This window comes from Atractosteus spatula, chromosome 5 (assembly GCF_055471065.1).
Source record: "Atractosteus spatula isolate fAtrSpa1 chromosome 5, fAtrSpa1.hap1, whole genome shotgun sequence".
Taxonomy (NCBI): Eukaryota; Metazoa; Chordata; class Actinopteri; order Semionotiformes; family Lepisosteidae; genus Atractosteus; species Atractosteus spatula.
The window spans coordinates 10,995,955-11,019,294 of NC_142710.1; the positions used below are offsets into that span (position 1 = coordinate 10,995,955).

The 23,340-nt window shown below is 54.3% G+C and overlaps 1 protein-coding gene across 3 annotated transcripts in view; it reads right to left on the minus strand.

Moving 5' to 3' along the window:
* The window catches only part of LOC148834068 (serine/threonine-protein kinase TAO2-like), an 87,722-nt gene that overhangs the window by 63,098 nt on the left and 1,284 nt on the right, over positions 1-23,340 (minus strand). The window contains exons 2-13 of one of the 3 annotated variants that reach the window (XM_088917061.1): positions 19,999-20,139; positions 17,064-17,135; positions 15,606-15,707; positions 15,450-15,495; positions 15,188-15,284; positions 14,798-14,911; positions 10,162-10,253; positions 9,915-10,008; positions 8,241-8,322; positions 5,154-5,321; positions 3,638-3,844; positions 257-388 (exon numbers count right to left, since the gene is read on the minus strand). In XM_088917061.1, coding sequence (XP_088773187.1) covers positions 257-388; positions 3,638-3,844; positions 5,154-5,321; positions 8,241-8,322; positions 9,915-10,008; positions 10,162-10,253; positions 14,798-14,911; positions 15,188-15,284; positions 15,450-15,495; positions 15,606-15,707; positions 17,064-17,135; positions 19,999-20,130 — 1,338 coding nt within the window. In that variant the 5' untranslated portion in view covers positions 20,131-20,139. Of the gene's footprint in view, positions 1-256; positions 389-3,637; positions 3,845-5,153; positions 5,322-8,240; positions 8,323-9,914; positions 10,009-10,161; positions 10,254-10,480; positions 10,492-13,394; positions 13,410-14,797; positions 14,912-15,187; positions 15,285-15,449; positions 15,496-15,605; positions 15,708-17,063; positions 17,136-19,998; positions 20,140-23,340 lie in introns of those variants that run through there. The other 2 variants (XM_088917062.1, XM_088917063.1) reach the window with 2 other exon arrangements.

Sequence of the window (23,340 nt, forward strand, 5' to 3'; positions counted from 1 at the left end):
ACAGACAGGCCCTGCTCGTGCTCCTGGATCTGTCTGGTCACCTGGGGGACAGGGGCACAGCGGTCAGACAGGAGAGACAGACAGACAGGCCCTGCTCGTGCTCCTGGATCTGTCTGGTCACCTGGGGGACAGGGGCACAGCGGTCAGACAGGAGAGAGTGAGAGACAGGTGGAGAGAGAGAGAGAGAGACAGGTGGGGAGAGAGAGAGAGACAGGTGGGGAGAGGCAGTGGGAGAGAGAGGGCGGCGCACACTGACCAGCGAGGCCGTGCGGATCGTGGCGAAGTGGTCCCGGTTGCGGTAGTAGGCGCGGCGCCGAGCGGCGGAGGAGGCCTGCTGCTGCGCCTCCATCTCAGGCTGATAGGGGTCGTCGTAGATGTTATCATGACCCTGAGAGCCGAGAGGGCACAGAGAGAGCACAGGGTCACTAACACACACGGCACAGGGTCACTAACACACACGGCATAGACACACAGTACACAGGGTCACTAACACACACGGCACAGACACACAGCACAGGGTCACTAACACACACGGCACAGACAGACAGCACAGGGTCACTAACACACACAGCACAGACAGACAGCACAGGGTCACTAACACACACAGCACAGACAGACAGCACAGGATCCCTAACACACACAACACAGACACACAGTACACAGGGTCACTAACACACACAGTACACAGGGTCACTAACACACACGGCACAGACAGACAGCACAGGGTCACTAACACAGCACAGACACACGGCACAGGGTTACTAACACACAGCACAGAGAGAGCACAGGGTCACTAACACACACGGCACAGGGTCACTAACACACACGGCACAGACAGACAGCACAGGGTCACTAACACACACAGCACAGGTAGCACAGGGTCACTAACACACACGGCACAGGGTCACTAACACACACGGCACAGATAGACAGCACAGGATCCCTAACACACACAGCACAGACACACAGTACACAGGGTCACTAACACACACAGTACACAGGGTCACTAACACACACGGCACAGACAGACAGTATACAGGGTCACTAACACACACAGCACAGAGAGACAGCACAGGGTCACTAACACACACGGCACAGACAGACAGCACAGGGTCACTAACACACACGGCACAGGTAGCACAGGGTCACTAACACACACGGCACAGGGTCACTAACACACACGGCACAGATAGACAGCACAGGATCCCTAACACAGCACAGACACACGGCACAGGGTCACTAACACACAGCACAGACACACAGCACAGGGTCACTAACACACAGCACAGGGTCACTAACACACACGGCAGAGGGTCACTAACACACACGGCACAGACAGACAGCACAGGGTCACTAACACACACAGCACAGGTAGCACAGGGTCACTAACACACACGGCACAGACAGACAGCACAGGATCACTAACACACACGGCACAGACACACAGTACACAGGGTCACTAACACACACGGCACAGGGTCACTAACACACACGGCACAGACAGACAGCACAGGGTCACTAACACACATGGCACAGGGTCACTAACACACACGGCACAGACAGACAGCACAGGGTCACTAACACACACAGCAAAGGTAGCACAGGGTCACTAACACACACGGCACAGGGTCACTAACACACACGGCACAGATAGACAGCACAGGATCCCTAACACACACAACACAGACACACAGTACACAGGGTCACTAACACACACAGTACACAAGGTCACTAACACACACGGCACAGGGTCACTAACACACACGGCACAGACAGACAGCACAGGGTCACTAACACAGCACAGACACACGGCACAGGGTCACTAACACACAGCACAGACACACAGCACAGGGTCACTAACACACGGCACAGGGTCACTAACACACACGGCACAGGGTCACTAACACACACGGCACAGACAGACAGCACAGGGTCACTAACACACACAGCACAGGTAGCACAGGGTCACTAACACACACAACACAGACAGACAGCACAGGGTCACTAACACACGGCACAGGGTCACAGCACAGGGTCACTAACACACACAGCACAGGGTCACTAACACAGCACAGACACATGGCACAGGGTCACTAACACACAGCACAGACACACAGCACAGGGTCACTAACACACAGCACAGACACACAGCACAGGGTCACTAATACACACGGCACAGGGTCACTAACACAGCACAGACACACGGCACAGGGTCACTAACACACACGGCACAGGGTCACAGCACAGGGTCACTAACACACATGGCACAGGGTCACTAAAGCATGTACACAGACAAACAGAACAGGATTCCTAACACAGACAGCACATGGTCCTTAACCCACACAGACAGACAGCACAGGGTCCCTAACCCACACAACACAGACACACAGTACACAGGGTCACTAACACACACAGTACACAAGGTCACTAACACACACGGCACAGGGTCACTAACACACACGGCACAGACAGACAGCACAGGGTCACTAACACAGCACAGACACACGGCACAGGGTCACTAACACACAGCACAGACACAGCACAGGGTCACTAACACACGGCACAGGGTCACTAACACACACGGCACAGGGTCACTAACACACACGGCACAGACAGACAGCACAGGGTCACTAACACACACAGCACAGGTAGCACAGGGTCACTAACACACACAACACAGACAGACAGCACAGGGTCACTAACACACGGCACAGGGTCACAGCACAGGGTCACTAACACACACAGCACAGGGTCACTAACACAGCACAGACACATGGCACAGGGTCACTAACACACAGCACAGACACACAGCACAGGGTCACTAACACACAGCACAGACACACAGCACAGGGTCACTAATACACACGGCACAGGGTCACTAACACAGCACAGACACACGGCACAGGGTCACTAACACACACGGCACAGGGTCACAGCACAGGGTCACTAACACACATGGCACAGGGTCACTAACACACACGGCACAGGGTCACTAAAGCATGTACACAGACAGACAGAACAGGATTCCTAACACAGACAGCACATGGTCCTTAACCCACACAGACAGACAGCACAGGGTCCCTAACCCACCAACAGACAGACAGCACAGGGTCCCTAACCCACCAACAGACAGACAGACAGCACAGGGTCCCTAACCCACACACAGACAGACAGCACAGGGTCCCTAACCCACCCACCCACAGACAGACAGCACAGGGTCCCTAACCCACCCACCCACAGACAGACAGCACAGGGTCCCTAACCCACCCACCCACAGACAGACAGCACAGGGTCCCTAACCCACCAACAGACAGACAGACAGCACAGGGTCCCTAACCCACACACAGACAGACAGCATAGGGTCCCTAACCCACCCACCCACAGACAGACAGCACAGGGTCCCTAACCCACCCACAGACAGACAGACAGCACAGGGTCCCTAACCCACACACAGACAGACAGCACAGGGTCCCTAACCCACCAACAGACAGACAGACAGCACAGGGTCCCTAACCCACACACAGACAGACAGCATAGGGTCCCTAACCCACCCACCCACAGACAGACAGCACAGGGTCCCTAACCCACCCACAGACAGACAGACAGCACAGGGTCCCTAACCCACCCACAGACTGACCGGCGGCCGGTGGATCACCGAGCTGTTGGAGGTGACCGTGTGCTCGCCCTCCTGCATCATGGCCATCTCCTCACTGTCGTCCGAGCCGTCCGCCAGGCTGTTCACCGAGCTGCTCTGCGAGCTGGCGCTGATGGACATGGAAGGCACCGAGTGGGAGCTCTCCATGCTGTTCACCGTGCCCGTCCGCAGCATGTAGGACTCCACCTCCTGCAGGGAGAGGGCCGGACACTGTGGACCGCTGCAGACAGGGGCTCTACAGCTGTACGCAGCAGTCTGAGAGGGAGAGGGGTTAATACACTGCAGCTGAGGCTGGGGCCAGCAGGGGGCGCTCTCACCCAGCTCACGGCCCACTGTAGCCCAGCAGGGGGCGCTCTCACCCAGCTCCCAGCCCACTGGAGCCCAGCAGGGGGAGCCTGGCCAGTACCTGGAGGGGAGACTCCTGGGAGAGGGGTGAGTGGGGCCAGCAGGGGGCGCTCTCACCCAGCTCACGGCCCACTGTAGCCCAGCAGGGGGCGCTCTCACCCAGCTCCCAGCCCACTGGAGCCCAGCAGGGGGAGCCTGGCCAGTACCTGGAGGGGAGACTCCTGGGAGAGGGGTGAGTGGGGCCAGCATGGGGCGCTCTCACCCAGCTCCCAGCCCACTGGAGCCCAGCAGGGGGAGCCTGGCCAGTACCTGGAGGGGACACTCCTGGGAGAGGGGTGAGTGGGGCCAGCAGGGGGCGCTCTCTCCCTGCGCTCTGTGTGGGTCCTGATGCCCCAGTACAGTGATGGTGAGCTATAAAAGACTAGGGCTGGACACTGACGGGGACACTGGACTGTAAGAGGGCTCTGTCCTTCAGAGGAGACGTAAAACCGGGGTCCTGACTCTCTGTGGTCATGAACAATCCCGGGGTGTCTCTATAAAAGAGTCGGGGTGTTACCCCGGTGTCCCCCCGGTCTTGACCAGTCCTGGCCTCCTAGTAACCCCTAATGACCTCTGACCTGTCCTCATCGCTCTGAGAGCTGCTGTGTGTGAGCGCACTGGTGGGGCTCCACACTGCTGCTGCTGCTGGAGGGGATCCCCACCACCAGTAGGGCGTCCAGAAAGGCGCTATATAAGTATAAGGATGTTATTAATGACCTCTGACCTGTCCTCATCGCTCTGAGAGCTGCTGTGTGGGGAGCAGACTGGAGCCTCATCCAGGTGGGGGTACACACTGGTGGGGGTGGGGGGGATCCCCACTACTGTAAGGAGCTCTGAGTGGGGTGTCCAGAAAAGCGCTGTATAAGTGTGAGGAATTACTATCATCACGATGATCCTGAGAGGTCACAGGGCTCAGAGCGTTCAGTCAGGCCCGACGAGCCGATGGCGATTCGGGCCTGCATGAACGATGGACTCGCGCATCGACAGGGAGGGCGGCCGAGCCCCGAGCCCCGAGCCCCGAGCCCCGAGCCCCGAGCCCCGAGCCCGGCGGAGGCTGGGCTGGCTGCCCCTCAGCCCCCCGGCCCCCCGGCCCCCCGGCCCCCCGGCCCCGTACCTCCTCCTCGTCCTGCCCCTCGGGCGCAGGCCCGTTGTGGGCCTCCTGGAACAGGATCTTCTTCATCTTGCGGTACTGCAGGTTGTCCAGCTCCCGAACAGCGTCCTTCGTCCTCTGGATGAGGTCCATCACCACCGACAGGGGGCGCTCTCGCATCAGGAACCGGTGCTGACACACAGGGAGAGAGAGAGAGGGGTTAACACTGCACTGAGAGAGAGAGGGGTTCATACAGACACACTGGACACTCCAGTACATGAACACTGCACTGAGAGAGAGAGGGGTTAATACAGACACACTGACTGGACACTCCAGTACATTAACACTGCACTGAGAGAGAGAGAGGGGTTAATACACACACTGACTGGACACTCCAGTACATTAACACTGCACTGAGAGAGAGAGAGGGGTTAATACACACACTGACTGGACACTCCAGTACATTAACACTGCACTGAGAGAGAGAGGGGTTAATACAGACACACTGACTGGACACTCCAGTACATTAACACTGCACTGAGAGAGAGAGGGGTTAATACACACACACTGACTGGACACTCCAGCACATGAACACTGCACTGAGAGAGAGAGGGGTTAATACACACACACTGACTGGACACTCCAGTACATTAACACTGCACTGAGAGAGAGAGAGGGGTTAATACAGACACACTGACTGGACACTCCAGTACATTAACACTGCACTGAGAGAGAGAGGGGTTAATACACACACACTGACTGGACACTCCAGCACATGAACACTGCACTGAGAGAGAGAGGGGTTAATACACACACACTGACTGGACACTCCAGTACATTAACACTGCACTGAGAGAGAGAGGGGTTAATACACACACACTGACTGGACACTCCAGTACATTAACACTGCACTGAGAGAGAGAGGGGTTAATACACACACACTGACTGGACACTCCAGTACATTAACACTGCACTGAGAGAGAGAGGGGTTAATACACACACACTGACTGGACACTCCAGTACATTAACACTGCACTGAGAGAGAGAGGGGTTAATACACACACACTGACTGGACACTCCAGTACATCAACACTGCACTGAGAGAGAGAGGGGTTAATACACACACTGACTGGACACTCCAGTACATTAACACTGCACTGAGAGAGAGAGGGGTTAATACACACACACTGACTGGACACTCCAGTACATTAACACTGCACTGAGAGAGAGAGAGGGGTTAATACAGACACACTGACTGGACACTCAACTACATTAACACTGCACTGAGAGAGAGAGGAGTTAATACAGACACACTGACTGGACACTCCAGTACATTAACACTGCACTGAGAGAGAGGGGGGTTAATACACACACACTGACTGGACACTCCAGTACATTAACACTGCACTGAGAGAGAGAGAGGGGTTAATACAGACACACTGACTGGACACTCCAGTACATTAACACTGCACTGAGAGAGAGAGGGGTTAATACACACACACTGACTGGACACTCCAGTACATTAACACTGCACTGAGAGAGAGAGAGGGGTTAATACACACACTGACTGGACACTCCAGTACATTAACACTGCACTGAGAGAGAGGGGTTCATACAGACACACTGACTGGACACTCCAGTACATTAACACTGCACTGAGAGAGAGAGGGGTTAATACACACACACTGACTGGACACTCCAGTACATTAACACTGCACTGAGAGAGAGAGGGGTTCATACACACACTGACTGGACACTCCAGTACATTAACACTGCACTGAGAGAGAGAGAGGGGTTCATACACACACACTGACTGGACACTCCAGTACATTAACACTGCACTGAGAGAGAGGGGGGTTAATACAGACACACCGACTGGACACTCCAGTACATTAACACTGCACTGAGAGAGAGGGGGGTTAATACAGACACACCGACTGGACACTCCAGTACATGAACACTGCACTGAGAGAGAGAGAGGGGTTAATACAGACACACTGACTGGACACTCCAGTACATTAACACTGCACTGAGAGAGAGAGGGGTTAATACAGACACACTGACTGGACACTCCAGTACATTAACACTGCACTGAGAGAGAGGGGGGTTAATACACACACACCGACTGGACACTCCAGTACATTAACACTGCACTGAGAGAGAGAGGGGTTCATACACACACACTGACTGGACACTCCAGTACATTAACACTGCACTGAGAGAGAGGGGTTCATACAGACACACTGACTGGACACTCCAGTACATTAACACTGCACTGAGAGAGAGGGGGGTTAATACAGACACACCGACTGGACACTCCAGTACATTAACACTGCACTGAGAGAGAGGGGGGTTAATACACACACACTGACTGGACACTCCAGTACATTAACACTGCACTGAGAGAGAGAGGGGTTCATACAGACACACTGACTGGACACTCCAGTACATTAACACTGCACTGAGAGAGAGAGGGGTTAATACACACACACTGACTGGACACTCCAGTACATTAACACTGCACTGAGAGAGAGAGGGGTTAATACAGATACACTGGCTGGACACTCCAGTACATTAACACTGCACTGAGAGAGAGAGGGGTTAATACAGACACACTGGCTGGACACTCCAGTACATTAACACTGCACTGAGAGAGAGAGAGGGGTTAATACACACACACTGACTGGACACTCCAGTACATTAACACTGCACTGAGAGAGAGAGAGGGGTTAATACACACACACTGACTGGACACTCCAGTACATTAACACTGCACTGAGAGAGAGAGGGGTTAATACACACACACTGACTGGACACTCCAGTACATTAACACTGCACTGAGAGAGAGAGGGGTTCATACAGACACACTGACTGGACACTCCAGTACATTAACACTGCACTGAGAGAGAGAGGGGTTAATACAGACACACTGACTGGACACTCCAGTACATTAACACTGCACTGAGAGAGAGAGGGGTTAATACACACACACTGACTGGACACTCCAGTACATTAACACTGCACTGAGACAGAGAGGGGTTAATACACACACACTGACTGGACACTCCAGTACATTAACACTGCACTGAGAGTGGGAGAGGAGGTCTTTACCTTCAGCAGCACATCAGAGGTGGGTCGGTCCTGCGGGATCTTCTGCAGGCAGGAATCCACAAAATTCCGGAAATAGTCCGACCTGGACAAAGGCAGAGAGATCCGCTGAAGACCACAGGCAGCGTCTCTGAGAGGAACACGCTCTGGAACACGCCCTGGAACACGCCCTGGAACACGCCCTGTCACACGCCCTGTCACACGCCCTGGAACACGCCCTGGAACACGCCCTGTCACACGCCCTGGAACACGCCCAGGAACACGCCCTGTCACACGCTCTGGAACACGCCCTGGAACACGCCCTGGAACACGCCCTGTCACATGCCCTGGAACACGCTCTGGAACACGCCCTGGAACACGCCCTGTCACATGCCCTGGAACACGCTCTGGAACACGCTCTGGAACACGCGTGTGACTCCGGCCCGCGTCCACAGCCCTGCAGACGCACCCCGCGCCACCCGCGCTAATTAAGGCCCGGGTCCACCCTGGGGGGCTCTGTGGCTCAGGACCGGCGCCCGGGGCGGGGGGGGGCGCCAGCGCGAATCCCGCGGCCCAGCAGAGGAATCCCCCTCCGTGGGGCCCCTGAGCGAGGCCCCTGAACCCCAGCTGCTCCAGGGGCGCTGTAGAAATGTCTGACCCTGCGCTCTGACCCCCAGCTCCTCTCTCCCTGTGTGTGTGTGTGTGTGTGAGTGTGAGAGTCTGTGTGAGTGTGAGTGTGTGTGTGTGAGAGTCTGTGTGTGTGTGTGTGAGAGAGTCTGTGTGAGTGTGTGTGTGTGTGTGAGAGAGTCTGTGTGAGTGTGTGTGTGAGTGTGAGAGTCTGTGTGAGTGAGTGTGTGTGAGTGTGAGAGTCTGTGTGAGTGAGTGTGAGAGTCTGTGTGAGTGTGTGTGTGTGAGAGTCTGTGTGAGTGTGTGTGTGTGAGAGTCTGTGTGTGTGTGTGAGAGTCTGTGTGAGTGAGTGTGTGTGTGTGAGAGTCTGTGTGAGTGTGTGTGTGTGAGAGTCTGTGTGAGTGTGTGTGTGAGAGAGTCTGTGTGAGTGTGTGTGAGTGTGTGTGTGTGAGAGAGTCTGTGTGTGTGTGTACAGTGCGCTGTACTGTGATTTTACCACAGTCTCACTGGGCTTTACTGCACTGTACTGTGATTTTACCACAGTCTCACTGGACTTTACTGCGCTGTACTGTGCTTTTACCACAGTCTCACTGGACTTTACTGCGCTGTACTGTGATTTTACCACAATCTCACTGGGCTTTACTGCGCTGTACTGTGATTTTACCACAGTCTCACTGGGTTTTACTACACTGTAATACTGTGAAAGAGAGAGGAGAGAGAGCAGAGACAGGAGGCGGAGAGAGAGAGGAGACACAGGGGGAAAGGAATAAGGAGAGAGCAGAGACAGGTGGAGAGAGGAGACACAGGGGGAGAGGAGAGAGGAGAGAGCAGAGACAGGAGGCGGAGAGAGAGAGAGGAGAGACAGGAGGCGGAGAGAGAGAGAGGAGAGACAGGAGGCAAAGAGAGAGAGAGGAGAGACAGGAGGCAGAGAAAGAGAGAGGAGAGACAGGAGGCAGAGAGAGAGAGGAGACACGGGGGAAAGGAATAAGGAGAGAGCAGACACGGGGGAGAGGAGAGAGGAGAGAGACCAGAGACAGGAGGCGGAGACAGGAGACGCGGGGGAGCTCTCACCAGTGGTTGGACTGCAGTACCGGGCTCTCGTTCTGTGCGATGTGGTATAAGGCACTCATAGCATTCATGTTGAACAGAGGAGGCTTCCTCTCCGCTGCAGACAAACAGAGAGAGAGGAGCAGTGAGCTCCCGTCCACAGGGAGAACTACAGGCTCAGAACACAGGGAACTACACGTCCCAGGCGCCCCTGCTCCAGCGCGGCCCCCCCGGTGCAGCCTGGGAGCTGTAGGGGGGGTTGGTCACTCACCCAGCTCGATGCAGGTGATGCCCAGAGACCACACATCCACCTTCCCATCATACTGCCCTTCGTCCATCGCGAGGATGACTTCTGGGGCCATCCTGCAGGGGGGGGGTCAGAGGGCACGCTCTATTAACACACTTACGACTGTATTATTACCATGTTATTACACTGCAGACGCACCATTGATCCTATATCAATACTGTGTTATTACCGTGTTATTACACAACAGGTTCACCAGTAGGGTGTGTCTGCAGATGAGCTGTCAGTCTTGTGTTCCTGTATTATTACACTATGTTATTATATTGTTATTACACTGCAGACTCACCAGTAAGGGGTGCCCACAGAGACGTCAGTGCTGTGTTCCTGTATTATTACACTGTGTTATTATATTGTTATTACACTGCAGACTCACCATTAAGGGGTTTCCACAGAGAAGTCAGTGCTGTGTTCCTGTATTATTACACTGTGTTATTATATTGTTATTAAACTGCAGTCTCACCAGTAAGGGGTGTCCACAGAGAAGTCAGTGCTGTGTTCCTGTATTATTACACTGTGTTATTATATTGTTATTAAACTGCAGACTTACCAGTAAGGGGTGTCCACAGAGGAGAAGTCAGTGCTGTGTTCCTGTATTATTACACTGTGTTATTATACTGTTATTACACTGCAGACTCACCAGTAAGGGGTGTCCACAGAGAAGTAAGTGCTGTGTTCCTGTATTATTACACTGTGTTATTATATTGTTATTACACTGCAGACTCACCAGTAGGGAGTGTCCACAGAGGAGAAGTCAGTGCTGTGTTCCTGTATTATTACACTGTGTTATTATATTGTTATTAAACTGCAGACTCACCAGTAAGGGGTGTCCACAGAGACGTCAGTGCTGTGTTCCTGTATTATTACACTGTGTTATTATATTGTTATTAAACTGCACACTCACCAGTAAGGAGTGTCCACAGAGGAGAAGTCAGTGCTGTGTTCCTGTATTATTACACTGTGTTATTATATTGTTATTACACTGCAGACTCACAAGTAGGGAGTGTCCACAGAGGAGAAGTAAGTGCTGTGTTCCTGTATTATGACACTGTGTTATTATATTGTTATTAAACTGCAGACTCACCAGTAAGGGGTGCCCACAGAGACGTCAGTGCTGTGTTCCTGTATTATTACACTGTGTTATTATATTGTTATTACACTGCAGACTCACCAGTAAGGGGTGCTCACAGAGAAGTAAGTGCTGTGTTCCTGTATTATTACACTGTGTTATTATATTGTTATTAAACTGCAGACTCACCAGTAAGGGGTGCTCACAGAGAAGTAAGTGCTGTGTTCCTGTATTATTACACTGTGTTATTATATTGTTATTAAACTGCAGACTCACCAGTAAGGGGTGCCCACAGAGGAGAAGTCAGTGCTGTGTTCCTGTATTATTACACTGTGTTATTATATTGTTATTACACTGCAGACTCACAAGTAGGGAGTGTCCACAGAGGAGAAGTCAGTGCTGTGTTCCTGTATTATTACACTGTGTTATTATATTGTTATTAAACTGCAGACTCACCAGTAAGGGGTGTCCACAGAGGAGAAGTCAGTGCTGTGTTCCTGTATTATTACACTGTGTTATTATATTGTTATTACACTGCAGACTCACCAGTAAGGGGTGTCCACAGAGAAGTAAGTGCTGTGTTCCTGTATTATTACACTGTGTTATTATATTGTTATTAAACTGCAGACTCACCAGTAAGGGGTGCCCACAGAGGAGAAGTCAGTGCTGTGTTCCTGTATTATTACACTGTGTTATTATATTGTTATTAAACTGCAGACTCACCAGTAAGGGGTGCCCACAGAGAAGTGCTGTGTTCCTGTATTATTACACTGTGTTATTATATTGTTATTAAACTGCAGACTCACCAGTAAGGGGTGTCCACAGAGGAGAAGTCAGTGCTGTGTTCCTGTATTATTACACTGTGTTATTATATTGTTATTACACTGCAGACTCACAAGTAGGGAGTGTCCACAGAGGAGAAGTCAGTGCTGTGTTCCTGTATTATTACACTGTGTTATTATATTGTTATTAAACTGCAGACTCACCAGTAAGGGGTGTCCACAGAGGAGAAGTCAGTCTTGTGTTCCTGTATTATTACACTGTGTTATTATATTGTTATTACACTGCAGACTCACCAGTAAGGGGTGCCCACAGAGGAGAAGTCAGTGCTGTGTTCCTGTATTATTACACTGTGTTATTATATTGTTATTACACTGCAGACTCACAAGTAGGGAGTGTCCACAGAGGAGAAGTCAGTGCTGTGTTCCTGTATTATTACACTGTGTTATTATATTGTTATTAAACTGCAGACTCACCAGTAAGGGGTGCCCACAGAGAAGTGCTGTGTTCCTGTATTATTACACTGTGTTATTATATTGTTATTAAACTGCAGACTCACCAGTAAGGGGTGTCCACAGAGGAGAAGTCAGTGCTGTGTTCCTGTATTATTACACTGTGTTATTATATTGTTATTAAACTGCAGACTCACCAGTAAGGGGTGTCCACAGAGAAGTAAGTGCTGTGCTCCTGTATTATTACACTGTGTTATTATATTGTTATTAAACTGCAGACTCACCAGTAAGGGGTGTCCACAGAGGAGAAGTCAGTGCTGTGTTCCTGTATTATTACACTGTGTTATTATATTGTTATTAAACTGCAGACTCACCAGTAAGGGGTGTCCACGGAGACGTAAGTGCTGTGCTCCTGTATTATTACACTGTGTTATTATATTGTTATTAAACTGCAGACTCACCAGTAAGGGGTGCTCACAGAGAAGTCAGTGCTGTGTTCCTGTATTATTACACTGTGTTATTATATTCTTATTAAACTGCAGACTTACCAGTAAGGGGTGTCCACAGAGGAGAAGTCAGTGCTGTGTTCCTGTATTATTACACTGTGTTATTATACTGTTATTACACTGCAGACTCACCAGTAAGGGGTGTCCACAGAGAAGTAAGTGCTGTGCTCCTGTATTATTACACTGTGTTATTATATTGTTATTACACTGCAGACTCACCAGTAAGGGGTGCCCACAGAGAAGTAAGTGCTGTGTTCCTGTATTATTACACTGTGTTATTATATTGTTATTAAACTGCACACTCACCAGTAGGGAGTGTCCACAGAGGAGAAGTCAGTGCTGTGTTCCTGTATTATTATACTGTGTTATTATATTGTTATTAAACTGCAGTCTCACCAGTAAGGGGTGCCCACAAAGAAGTCAGTGCTGTGTTCCTGTATTATTACACTGTGTTATTATATTGTTATTACACTGCAGACTCACAAGTAGGGAGTGTCCACAGAGGAGAAGTAAGTGCTGTGTTCCTGTATTATGACACTGTGTTATTATATTGTTATTAAACTGCAGACTCACCAGTAAGGGGTGCCCACAGAGACGTCAGTGCTGTGTTCCTGTATTATTACACTGTGTTATTATATTGTTATTACACTGCAGACTCACCAGTAAGGGGTGCTCACAGAGAAGTAAGTGCTGTGTTCCTGTATTATTACACTGTGTTATTATATTGTTATTAAACTGCAGACTCACCAGTAAGGGGTGCTCACAGAGAAGTAAGTGCTGTGTTCCTGTATTATTACACTGTGTTATTATATTGTTATTAAACTGCAGACTCACCAGTAAGGGGTGCCCACAGAGGAGAAGTCAGTGCTGTGTTCCTGTATTATTACACTGTGTTATTATATTGTTATTACACTGCAGACTCACAAGTAGGGAGTGTCCACAGAGGAGAAGTCAGTGCTGTGTTCCTGTATTATTACACTGTGTTATTATATTGTTATTATACTGCAGACTCACCAGTAAGGGGTGCCCACAGAGGAGAAGTCAGTGCTGTGTTCCTGTATTATTACACTGTGTTATTATATTGTTATTACACTGCAGACTCACAAGTAGGGAGTGTCCACAGAGGAGAAGTCAGTGCTGTTTTCCTGTATTATTACACTGTGTTATTATATTGTTATTAAACTGCAGACTCACCAGTAAGGGGTGTCCACAGAGAAGTAAGTGCTGTGTTCCTGTATTATTACACTGTGTTATTATATTGTTATTAAACTGCAGACTCACCAGTAAGGGGTGCTCACAGAGAAGTGCTGTGTTCCTGTATTATTACACTGTGTTATTATATTGTTATTAAACTGCAGACTCACCAGTAAGGGGTGCTCACAGAGAAGTAAGTGCTGTGTTCCTGTATTATTACACTGTGTTATTATATTGTTATTAAACTGCAGACTCACCAGTAAGGGGTGCTCACAGAGAAGTAAGTGCTGTGTTCCTGTATTATTACACTGTGTTATTATATTGTTATTACACTGCAGACTCACCAGTAAGGGGTGCCCACAGAGAAGTAAGTGCTGTGTTCCTGTATTATTACACTGTGTTATTATACTGTTATTAAACTGCACACTCACCAGTAAGGGGTGTCCACAGAGAAGTAAGTGCTGTGTTCCTGTATTATTACACTGTGTTATTATATTGTTATTACACTGCTGACTCACCAGTAAGGGGTGCTCACAGAGAAGTAAGTGCTGTGTTCCTGTATTATTACACTGTGTTATTATACTGTTATTAAACTGCAGACTCACCAGTAAGGGGTGCCCACAAAGGAGTTTGCTGGGGAGACGATGGAGGCAGAACCGAAATCCCCCAACTTCACCTGACCCGGTTCTGTCAGCAGAATATTGCCAGCTTTCACATCCCTGAGGAAGACACACCATCATCATCATCAATCACCACCACAACCATCATCATCACCATCACAGAATCAATCACCACCACAACCGTCATCCTCCTCATCCTCACAGGATCAATCACCACCACGACCGTCATCCTCCTCACAGAATCAATCACGACGCCAATCATCCTCATCCTCACAGAATCAATCACCACCACGACCGTCATCCTCCTCACAGAATCAATCACGACGACCATCATCCTCCTCTTGACCGAACCGATCGATCGACTGCTCTGCTCACCGATGGATCATGTTGTGGGAGTGAAGGTACGCCAAGCCTTGCAGTGCACCATGGGTAATAGCAGCGATTTCCACTTCCTGGAGAGGCTTCTTGTGGACTGGGGGGAGAAGAGGAGGGAGGGGGAGCTTCAACTCCGCCAGGAAAACTACATTTCCCACAATGCCTGCCTCCCCGGACTACAGACCCCACGGTGCATTGCAAAAGGAACTACACAACCCACAAGGCCCTGCTCGCTTGCACACGGCCGCCTGCCCTGACTCACCTTCGAGGAGGTCGGAGGCCGAGCCCAAGCAGTACTCCATCACGAGCTGGGAGAGACGGGCAGAGAGAGAGAGAGAGACAGGTTAATACCCACAGGCTGGGGACGGGGCCCAGTCAGGCGGACTGTCCAGGGTGCGAACGCCGCACACACACTTACCCAGGCAGTGTGCTCTCGGAGGTAGCATCCCCGATACTCGATAGTGTTGGGGTGTCGCAGCTTCTGCAGAAACTTCACCTCCTTAATAATGTCCTGCCATTTCTACACAGAGAGAGAGAGGGGTTAATACAGACACACTGACTGGACACTCCAGCACATTAACACTGCACTGAGAGAGAGAGAGGGGTTAATACACACACCCTGACTGGACACTCCAGTACATTAACACTGCACTGAGAGAGAGAGGGGTTAATACACACACACTGACTGGACACTCCAGTACATTAACACTGCACTGAGAGAGAGAGGGGTTAATACACACACACTGACTGGACACTCCAGCACATTAACACTGCACTGAGAGAGAGAGAGGGGTTAATACACACACCCTGACTGGACACTCCAGTACATTAACACTGCACTGAGAGAGAGAGGGGTTAATACACACACACTGACTGGACACTCCAGTACATTAACACTGCACTGAGAGAGAGAGGGGTTAATACAGAAACACTGACTGGACACTCCAGTACATTAACACTGCACTGAGAGAGAGAGAGGGGTTCATACAGACACAGTGACTGGACATTCCAGTACATTAACACTGCACTGAGAGAGAGAGAGGGGTTAATACAGACACACTGACTGGACACTCCAGTACATGAACACTGCACTGAGAGAGAGAGAGGGGTTAATACACACACACTGACTGGACACTCCAGGACATTAACACTGCACTGAGAGAGAGAGGGGTTAATACACACACACTGACTGGACACTCCAGTACATTAACACTGCACTGAGAGAGAGAGAGGGGTTAATACAGACACACTGACTGCACACTCCAGTACATTAACACTGCACTGAGAGAGAGAGGGGTTCATACACACACACTGACTGGACACTCCAGTACATTAACACTGCACTGAGAGAGAGAGGGGTTAATACACACACACTGACTGGACACTCCAGTACATTAACACTGCACTGAGAGAGAGAGGGGTTAATACAGACACACTGACTGGACACTCCAGTACATTAACACTGCAGTGAGAGAGAGAGGGGTTCATACACACACACTGACTGGACACTCCAGTACATTAACACTGCACTGAGAGAGAGAGGGGGGTTAATACAGACACACTGACTGGACACTCCAGTACATTAACACTGCACTGAGAGAGAGAGGGGTTAATACACACACACTGACTGGACACTCCAGTACATTAACACTGCACTGAGAGAGAGAGGGGTTAATACAGACACACTGACTGGACACTCCAGTACATTAACACTGCACTGAGAGAGAGAGGGGTTCATACACACACACTGACTGGACACTCCAGTACATTAACACTGCACTGAGAGAGAGAGGGGTTAATAGAGACACACTGACTGGACACTCCAGTACATTAACACTGCACTGAGAGAGAGAGGGGTTCATACACACACACTCACCTCGTTCGACTGCTTGCCACTGTAGGACATCTTCTTGATGGCCACCACCTCATTAGTGCGGATGTCCCGGGCCTGTGAGAGACAGACAGGGTGACCAGCTGGACAGCCCACTGAACTCCTGCTCCCGTCCCCAGCACACTGCTCCTGCCCTGCTCTTGTCCCCAGCACACTGCTCCTGCCCTACTCCTGTCCCCAGCACACTGCTCCTGTCCCCAGCACACTGCTCCTGCCCTGCTCCTGTCCCCAGCACACTGCTCCTGCTCTGCTCCTGCCCTCAACACACTGCTCCTGCCCTGCTCCCGTCCCCAGCACACTGCTCCTGCCCTGCTCCTGTCCTCAGCACACTGCTCCTGCCCTTCTCCTGTCTCCAACACCCTGCTCCTGTCCTCAGCACCCTGCTTCTGCCCTGCTCCCGTCCCCAGCACACTGCTCCTGTCCCCAGCACACTGTTCCTGCCCTGCTCTTGTCCCCAGCACACTGCTCCTGCCCTGCTCCTGTCCCCAGCACACTGCTCCCGTCCCCAGCACACTGTTCCCGCCCTGCTCTTGTCCCCAGCACACTGCTCCTGCCCTGCTCCTGTCCCCAGCACACTGCTCCTGCTCTGCTCCTGCCCTCAGCACACTGCTCCTGCCCTGCTCCTGTCCCCAGCACACTGCTCCTGCCCTGCTCCTGTCCTCAGCACACTGCTCCTGCCCTTCTCCTGTCTCCAGCACACTGCTCCTGTCCTCAGCACCCTGCTTCTGCCCTGCTCCCGTCCCCAGCACACTGCTCCTGTCCCCAGCACACTGCTCCTGCCCTGCTCTTGTCCCCAGCACACTGCTCCTGTCCCCAGCACACTGCTCCTGCCCTGCTCCTGTCCCCAGCACACTGCTCCCGTCCCCAGCACACTGTTCCTGCCCTGCTCTCGTCCCCAGCACACTGCTCCTGCCCTGCTCCTGTCCCCAGCACACTGCTCCCGTCCCCAGCACACTGTTCCCGCCCTGCTCTTGTCCCCAGCACACTGCTCCTGCCCTGCTCTTGTCCCCAGCACACTGCTCCTGCTCTGCTCTTGTCCCCAGCACACTGCTCCTGCCCTGCTCCCGTCCCCAGCACACTGCTCCTGCCCTGCTCCTGTCCTCAACACACTGCTCCTGCCCTTCTCCTGTCTCCAGCACCCTGCTCCTGTCCTCAGCACCCTGCTTCTGCCCTGCTCCTGTCCCCAGCACACTGCTCCTGTCCCCAGCACACTGCTCCCGTCCTGCTCCTGTCCCCAGCACACTGCTCCCGTCCCCAGCACACTGCTCCTGCCCTGCTCTTGTCCCCAGCACACTGCTCCTGTCCCCAGCACACTTCTCCCGTCCTGTTCCTGTCTCCAGCACACTGCTCCTGTCCCCAGCACACTGCTCTTGCCCTCAGCACACTGCTCCTGCCCTGCTCCTGTCCCCAGCACACTGCTCTTGCCCTGCTCCTGTCTCCAGCACCCTGCTCCTGTCCCCAGCACACTGCTCCTGTCCCCAGCACACTGCTCTTGCCCTGCTCCTGTCTCCAGCACCCTGCTCCTGTCCCCAGCACACTGCTCCTGTCCCCAGCACACTGCTCCTGCCCTGCTCCTGTCCCCAGCACACTGCTCCCGTCCCTAGCACACTGCTCCTGCCCTGCTCTTGTCCCCAGCACACTGCTCTTGCCCTGCTCCTGTCCCCAGCACACTGCTCCTGCCCTGCTCCTGTCCCCGGCACCCTGCTCCTGTCCCCAGCACACTGCTCTTGCCCTGCTCCTGTCCCCAGCACCCTGCTCCTGTCCCCAGCACACTGCTCTTGCCTTGCTCCTGTCCCCAGCACACTGCTCCTGCCCTGCTCCTGTCCCCAGCACACTGCTCCTGCCCTGCTCCTGTCCCCGGCACCCTGCTCCTGTCCCCAGCACACTGCTCCTGCCCTGCTCCTGTCCCCGGCACCCTGCTCCTGTCCCCAGCACCCTGCTCCTGTCCCCAGCACCCTGCTCTTGCCCTGCTCCTGTCCCCAGCACACTGCTCCTGCCCTGCTCCTGTCCCCGGCACCCTGCTCCTGTCCCCAGCACACTGCTCTTGCCCTGCTCCTGTCCCCAGCACCCTGCTCCTGTCCCCAGCACACTGCTCTTGCCCTGCTCCTGTCCCCAGCACACTGCTCCTGCCCTGCTCCTGTCCCCGGCACACTGCTCCTGTCCCCAGCACACTGCTCCTGCCCTGTTCCTGTCCCCAGCACCCTGCTCCTGTCCCCAGCACACTGCTCCTGCCCTGCTCCTGTCCCCAGCACACTGCTCTTGCCCTGCTCCTGTCCCCAGCACACTGCTCCTGCCCTGCTCCTGTCCCCGGCACCCTGCTCCTGTCCCCAGCACACTGCTCTTGCCCTGCTCCTGTCCCCAGCACCCTGCTCCTGTCCCCAGCACACTGCTCTTGCCCTGCTCCTGTCCCCAGCACACTGCTCCTGCCCTGCTCCTGTCCCCGGCACACTGCTCCTGTCCCCAGCACACTGCTCCTGCCCTGTTCCTGTCCCCAGCACCCTGCTCCTGTCCCCAGCACACTGCTCCTGCCCTGCTCCTGTCCCCAGCACCCTGCTCCTGTCCTGCTCCTGCCCTCAGCACACTGCTCCTGCCCTGCTCCTGTCCTCAGCACACTGCTCCTGCCCTGCTCCTGTCTCCAGCACCCTGCTCCTGTCCTCAGCACCCTGCTTCTGCCCTGCTCCCGTCCCCAGCACACTGCTCCTGTCCCCAGCACACTGCTCCTGCCCTGCTCCTGTCCCCGGCACACTGCTCCTGTCCCCAGCACACTGCTCCTGTCCTGCTCCTGTCCCCAGCACACTGCTCCTGTCCCCAGCACACTGCTCTTGCCCTGCTCCTGTCCCCAGCACACTGCTCCTGTCCCCAGCACACTGCTCTTGCCCTGCTCCTGTCCCCGGCACCCTGCTCCCGTCCCCAGACGTACGAAGTAGACCGCTCCGAAGCTGCCATGGCCGATCTCCCGCAGGTCTGCGAAGAGCTTCTCAGGGTCGTCCCTGTAGAAGAGCTCGGCCACCTCGGGGTCCTTCAGGCTGCCGGCCCGCACACTGGACGGCATGGCCAGCGCCTGGACAGGAGGCACAGGGGCGAGGAGAGGGGGGGGGGGAGAGGGGAGAGAGAGGGGGGAGAGAGGGGAGAGAGAGGGGAGAGAGGGGAGAGAGGGGGGAGAGAGAGAGGGGGGAGAGAGAGAGAGGGGAGAGAGGAGAGAGGGGAGAGAGGGGGGAGAGGGGGGAGAGGGGGGAGAGGGGAGAGGGGAGAGAGGGGAGAGAGGGGAGAGAGAGGGGGGAGAGAGAGGGGAGAGGAGAGAGAGGGGAGAGGAGAGAGGGGGGAGAGAGAGGGGAGAGAGGAGAGAGGGGGGAGAGAGGAGAGAGAGGGGGGAGAGAGGAGAGAGAGGGGGGAGAGAGGGGGGAGAGAGAGGGGAGAGAGAGGGGGGAGAGAGGAGAGGGGGCAGAGAGGGGGGAGAGAGAGGGGGGAGAGAGAGGGGGGAGAGAGGGGAGAGAGAGGGGGGAGAGAGGGGGGAGAGAGGGGGAGAGAGAGAGAGAGGGGAGAGAGAATTGAATTGAATTGAATTGAATTGAGAGGGGAGAGAGAGGGGGAGAGAGAGGGGGAGAGAGGGGAGAGAGGGGAGAGAGGAGTTCATCATTTACACACCAGAGACAGCATCTCTCCCCCAGTATAGAGACACCAGAGACAGCGTCTCTCCCCCAGGAAAGAGACACCAGAGACAGCGTCTCTCCCCCAGGACAGAGACACCAGAGACAGCGTCTCTCCCCCAGGACAGAGACACCAGAGACAGTGTCTCTCCCCCAGGACAGAGACAGCGTCTCTCCTCCAGGAAAGAGACAGCAGAGACAGCATCTCTCCCCCAGGACAGAGACACCAGAGACAGCGTCTCTCCCCCAGGACAGAGACACCAGAGACAGCGTCTCTCCTCCAGGAAAGAGACAGCAGAGACAGCGTCTCTCCCCCAGGACAGAGACACCAGAGACAGCGTCTCTCCCCCAGGACAGAGACAGCGTCTCTCCCCCAGTACAGAGACACCAGAGACAGCGTCTCTCCTCCAGGACAGAGACAGCAGAGACAGCGTCTCTCCCCCAGGACAGAGACAGCAGAGACAGCGTCTCTCCCCCAGGACAGAGACACCAGAGACAGCGTCTCTCCCCCAGGACAGAGACAGCAGAGACAGCGTCTCTCCCCCAGTACAGAGACACCAGAGACAGCGTCTCTCCCCCAGGACAGAGACACCAGAGACAGCGTCTCTCCCCCAGTACAGACACACCAGAGACAGCGTCTCTCCCCCAGGACAGAGACAGCAGAGACAGCGTCTCTCCTCCAGGACAGAGACACCAGAGACAGCGTCTCTCCCCCAGGACAGAGACAGCAGAGACAGCGTCTCTCCCCCAGTACAGAGACACCAGAGACAGCGTCTCTCCCCCAGGACAGAGACACCAGAGACAGCGTCTCTCCCCCAGTACAGAGACAGCAGAGACAGCGTCTCTCCTCCAGGAAAGAGACAGCAGAGACAGCGTCTCTCCCCCAGGAAAGAGACACCAGAGACAGCGTCTCTCCCCCAGGACAGAGACACCAGAGACAGCGTCTCTCCCTCAGGACAGAGATACCAGAGACAGCGTCTCTCCCCCAGGACAGAGACACCAGAGACAGCGTCTCTCCCCCAGGACAGAGACACCAGAGACAGCGTCTCTCCTCCAGGAAAGAGACAGTAGAGACAGCGTCTCTCCCCCAGGACAGAGACACCAGAGACAGCGTCTCTCCTCCAGGAAAGAGACAGTAGAGACAGCGTCTCTCCCCCAAGAAAAAGACAGCAGAGACAGCGTCTCTCCTCCAGTACAGAGACACCAGAGACAGCGTCTCTCCCCCAGTACAGAGACAGCAGAGACAGCGTCTCTCCCCCAGAGTATAGCAGTATAGGGGTGCGGGCAGGGGGGTGTCAGCAGTATGGGGGTGATCGCAGGGGGGTGTCAGCAGTATGGGGGTGCGGGCAGGGGGGTGTCAGCAGTATGGGGGTGATCACAGGGGGGTGTCAGCAGTATGGGGGTGATCACAGGGGGGTGTCAGCAGTATGGGGGTGATCGCAGGGGGTGTCAGCAGTATGGGGGTGCAGGCAGGGGGGTGTCAGCAGTATGGGGGTGATCACAGGGGGGTGTCAGCAGTATGGGGGTGATCGCAGGGGGTGTCAGCAGTATGGGGGTGATCGCAGGGGGTGTCAGCAGTATGGGGGTGCAGGCAGGGGGGTGTCAGCAGTATGGGGGTGATCACAGGGGGGTGTCAGCAGTATCGGGGTGCGGGCAGGGGGGTGTCAGCAGTATGAGGGTGATCGCAGGGGGGTGTCAGCAGTATGGGGGTGATCACAGGGGGGTGTCAGCAGTATAGGGGTGATCACAGGGGGGTGTCAGCAGTATGGGGGTGCGGGCAGGGGGGTGTCAGCAGTATGGGGGTGATCGCAGGGGGGTGTCAGCAGTATGGGGGTGCGGGCAGGGGGGTGTCAGCAGTATCGGGGTGATCACAGGGGGGTGTCAGCAGTATGGGGGTGATCACAGGGGGGTGTCAGCAGTATAGGGGTGATCACAGGGGGGTGTCAGCAGTATGGGGGTGCGGGCAGGGGGGTGTCAGCAGTATGGGGGTGATCGCAGGGGGGTGTCAGCAGTATGGGGGTGCGGGCAGGGGGGTGTCAGCAGTATGGGGGTGATCGCAGGGGGGTGTCAGCAGTATGGGGGTGCGGGCAGGGGGGTGTCAGCAGTATCGGGGTGATCGCAGGGGGGTGTCAGCAGTATGGGGGTGCGGGCAGGGGGGTGTCAGCAGTATAGGGGTGATCACAGGGGGGTGTCAGCAGTATGGGGGTGCGGGCAGGGGGGTGTCAGCAGTATGGGGGTGATCGCAGGGGGGTGTCAGCAGTATGGGGGTGCGGGCAGGGGGGTGTCAGCAGTATCGGGGTGATCGCAGGGGGGTGTCAGCAGTATGGGGGTGCAGGCAGGGGGGTGTCAGCAGTATGGGGGTGATCACAGGGGGGTGTCAGCAGTATAGGGGTGATCGCAGGGGGGTGTCAGCAGTATCGGGGTGCGGGCAGGGGGGTGTCAGCAGTATGGGGGTGATCACAGGGGGGTGTCAGCAGTATGGGGGTGATTGCAGGGGGGTGTCAGCAGTATCGGGGTGATCGCAGGGGGGTGTCAGCAGTATGGGGGTGCAGGCAGGGGGGTGTCAGCAGTATGGGGGTGATCGCAGGGGGGTGTCAGCAGTATCGGGGTGCGGG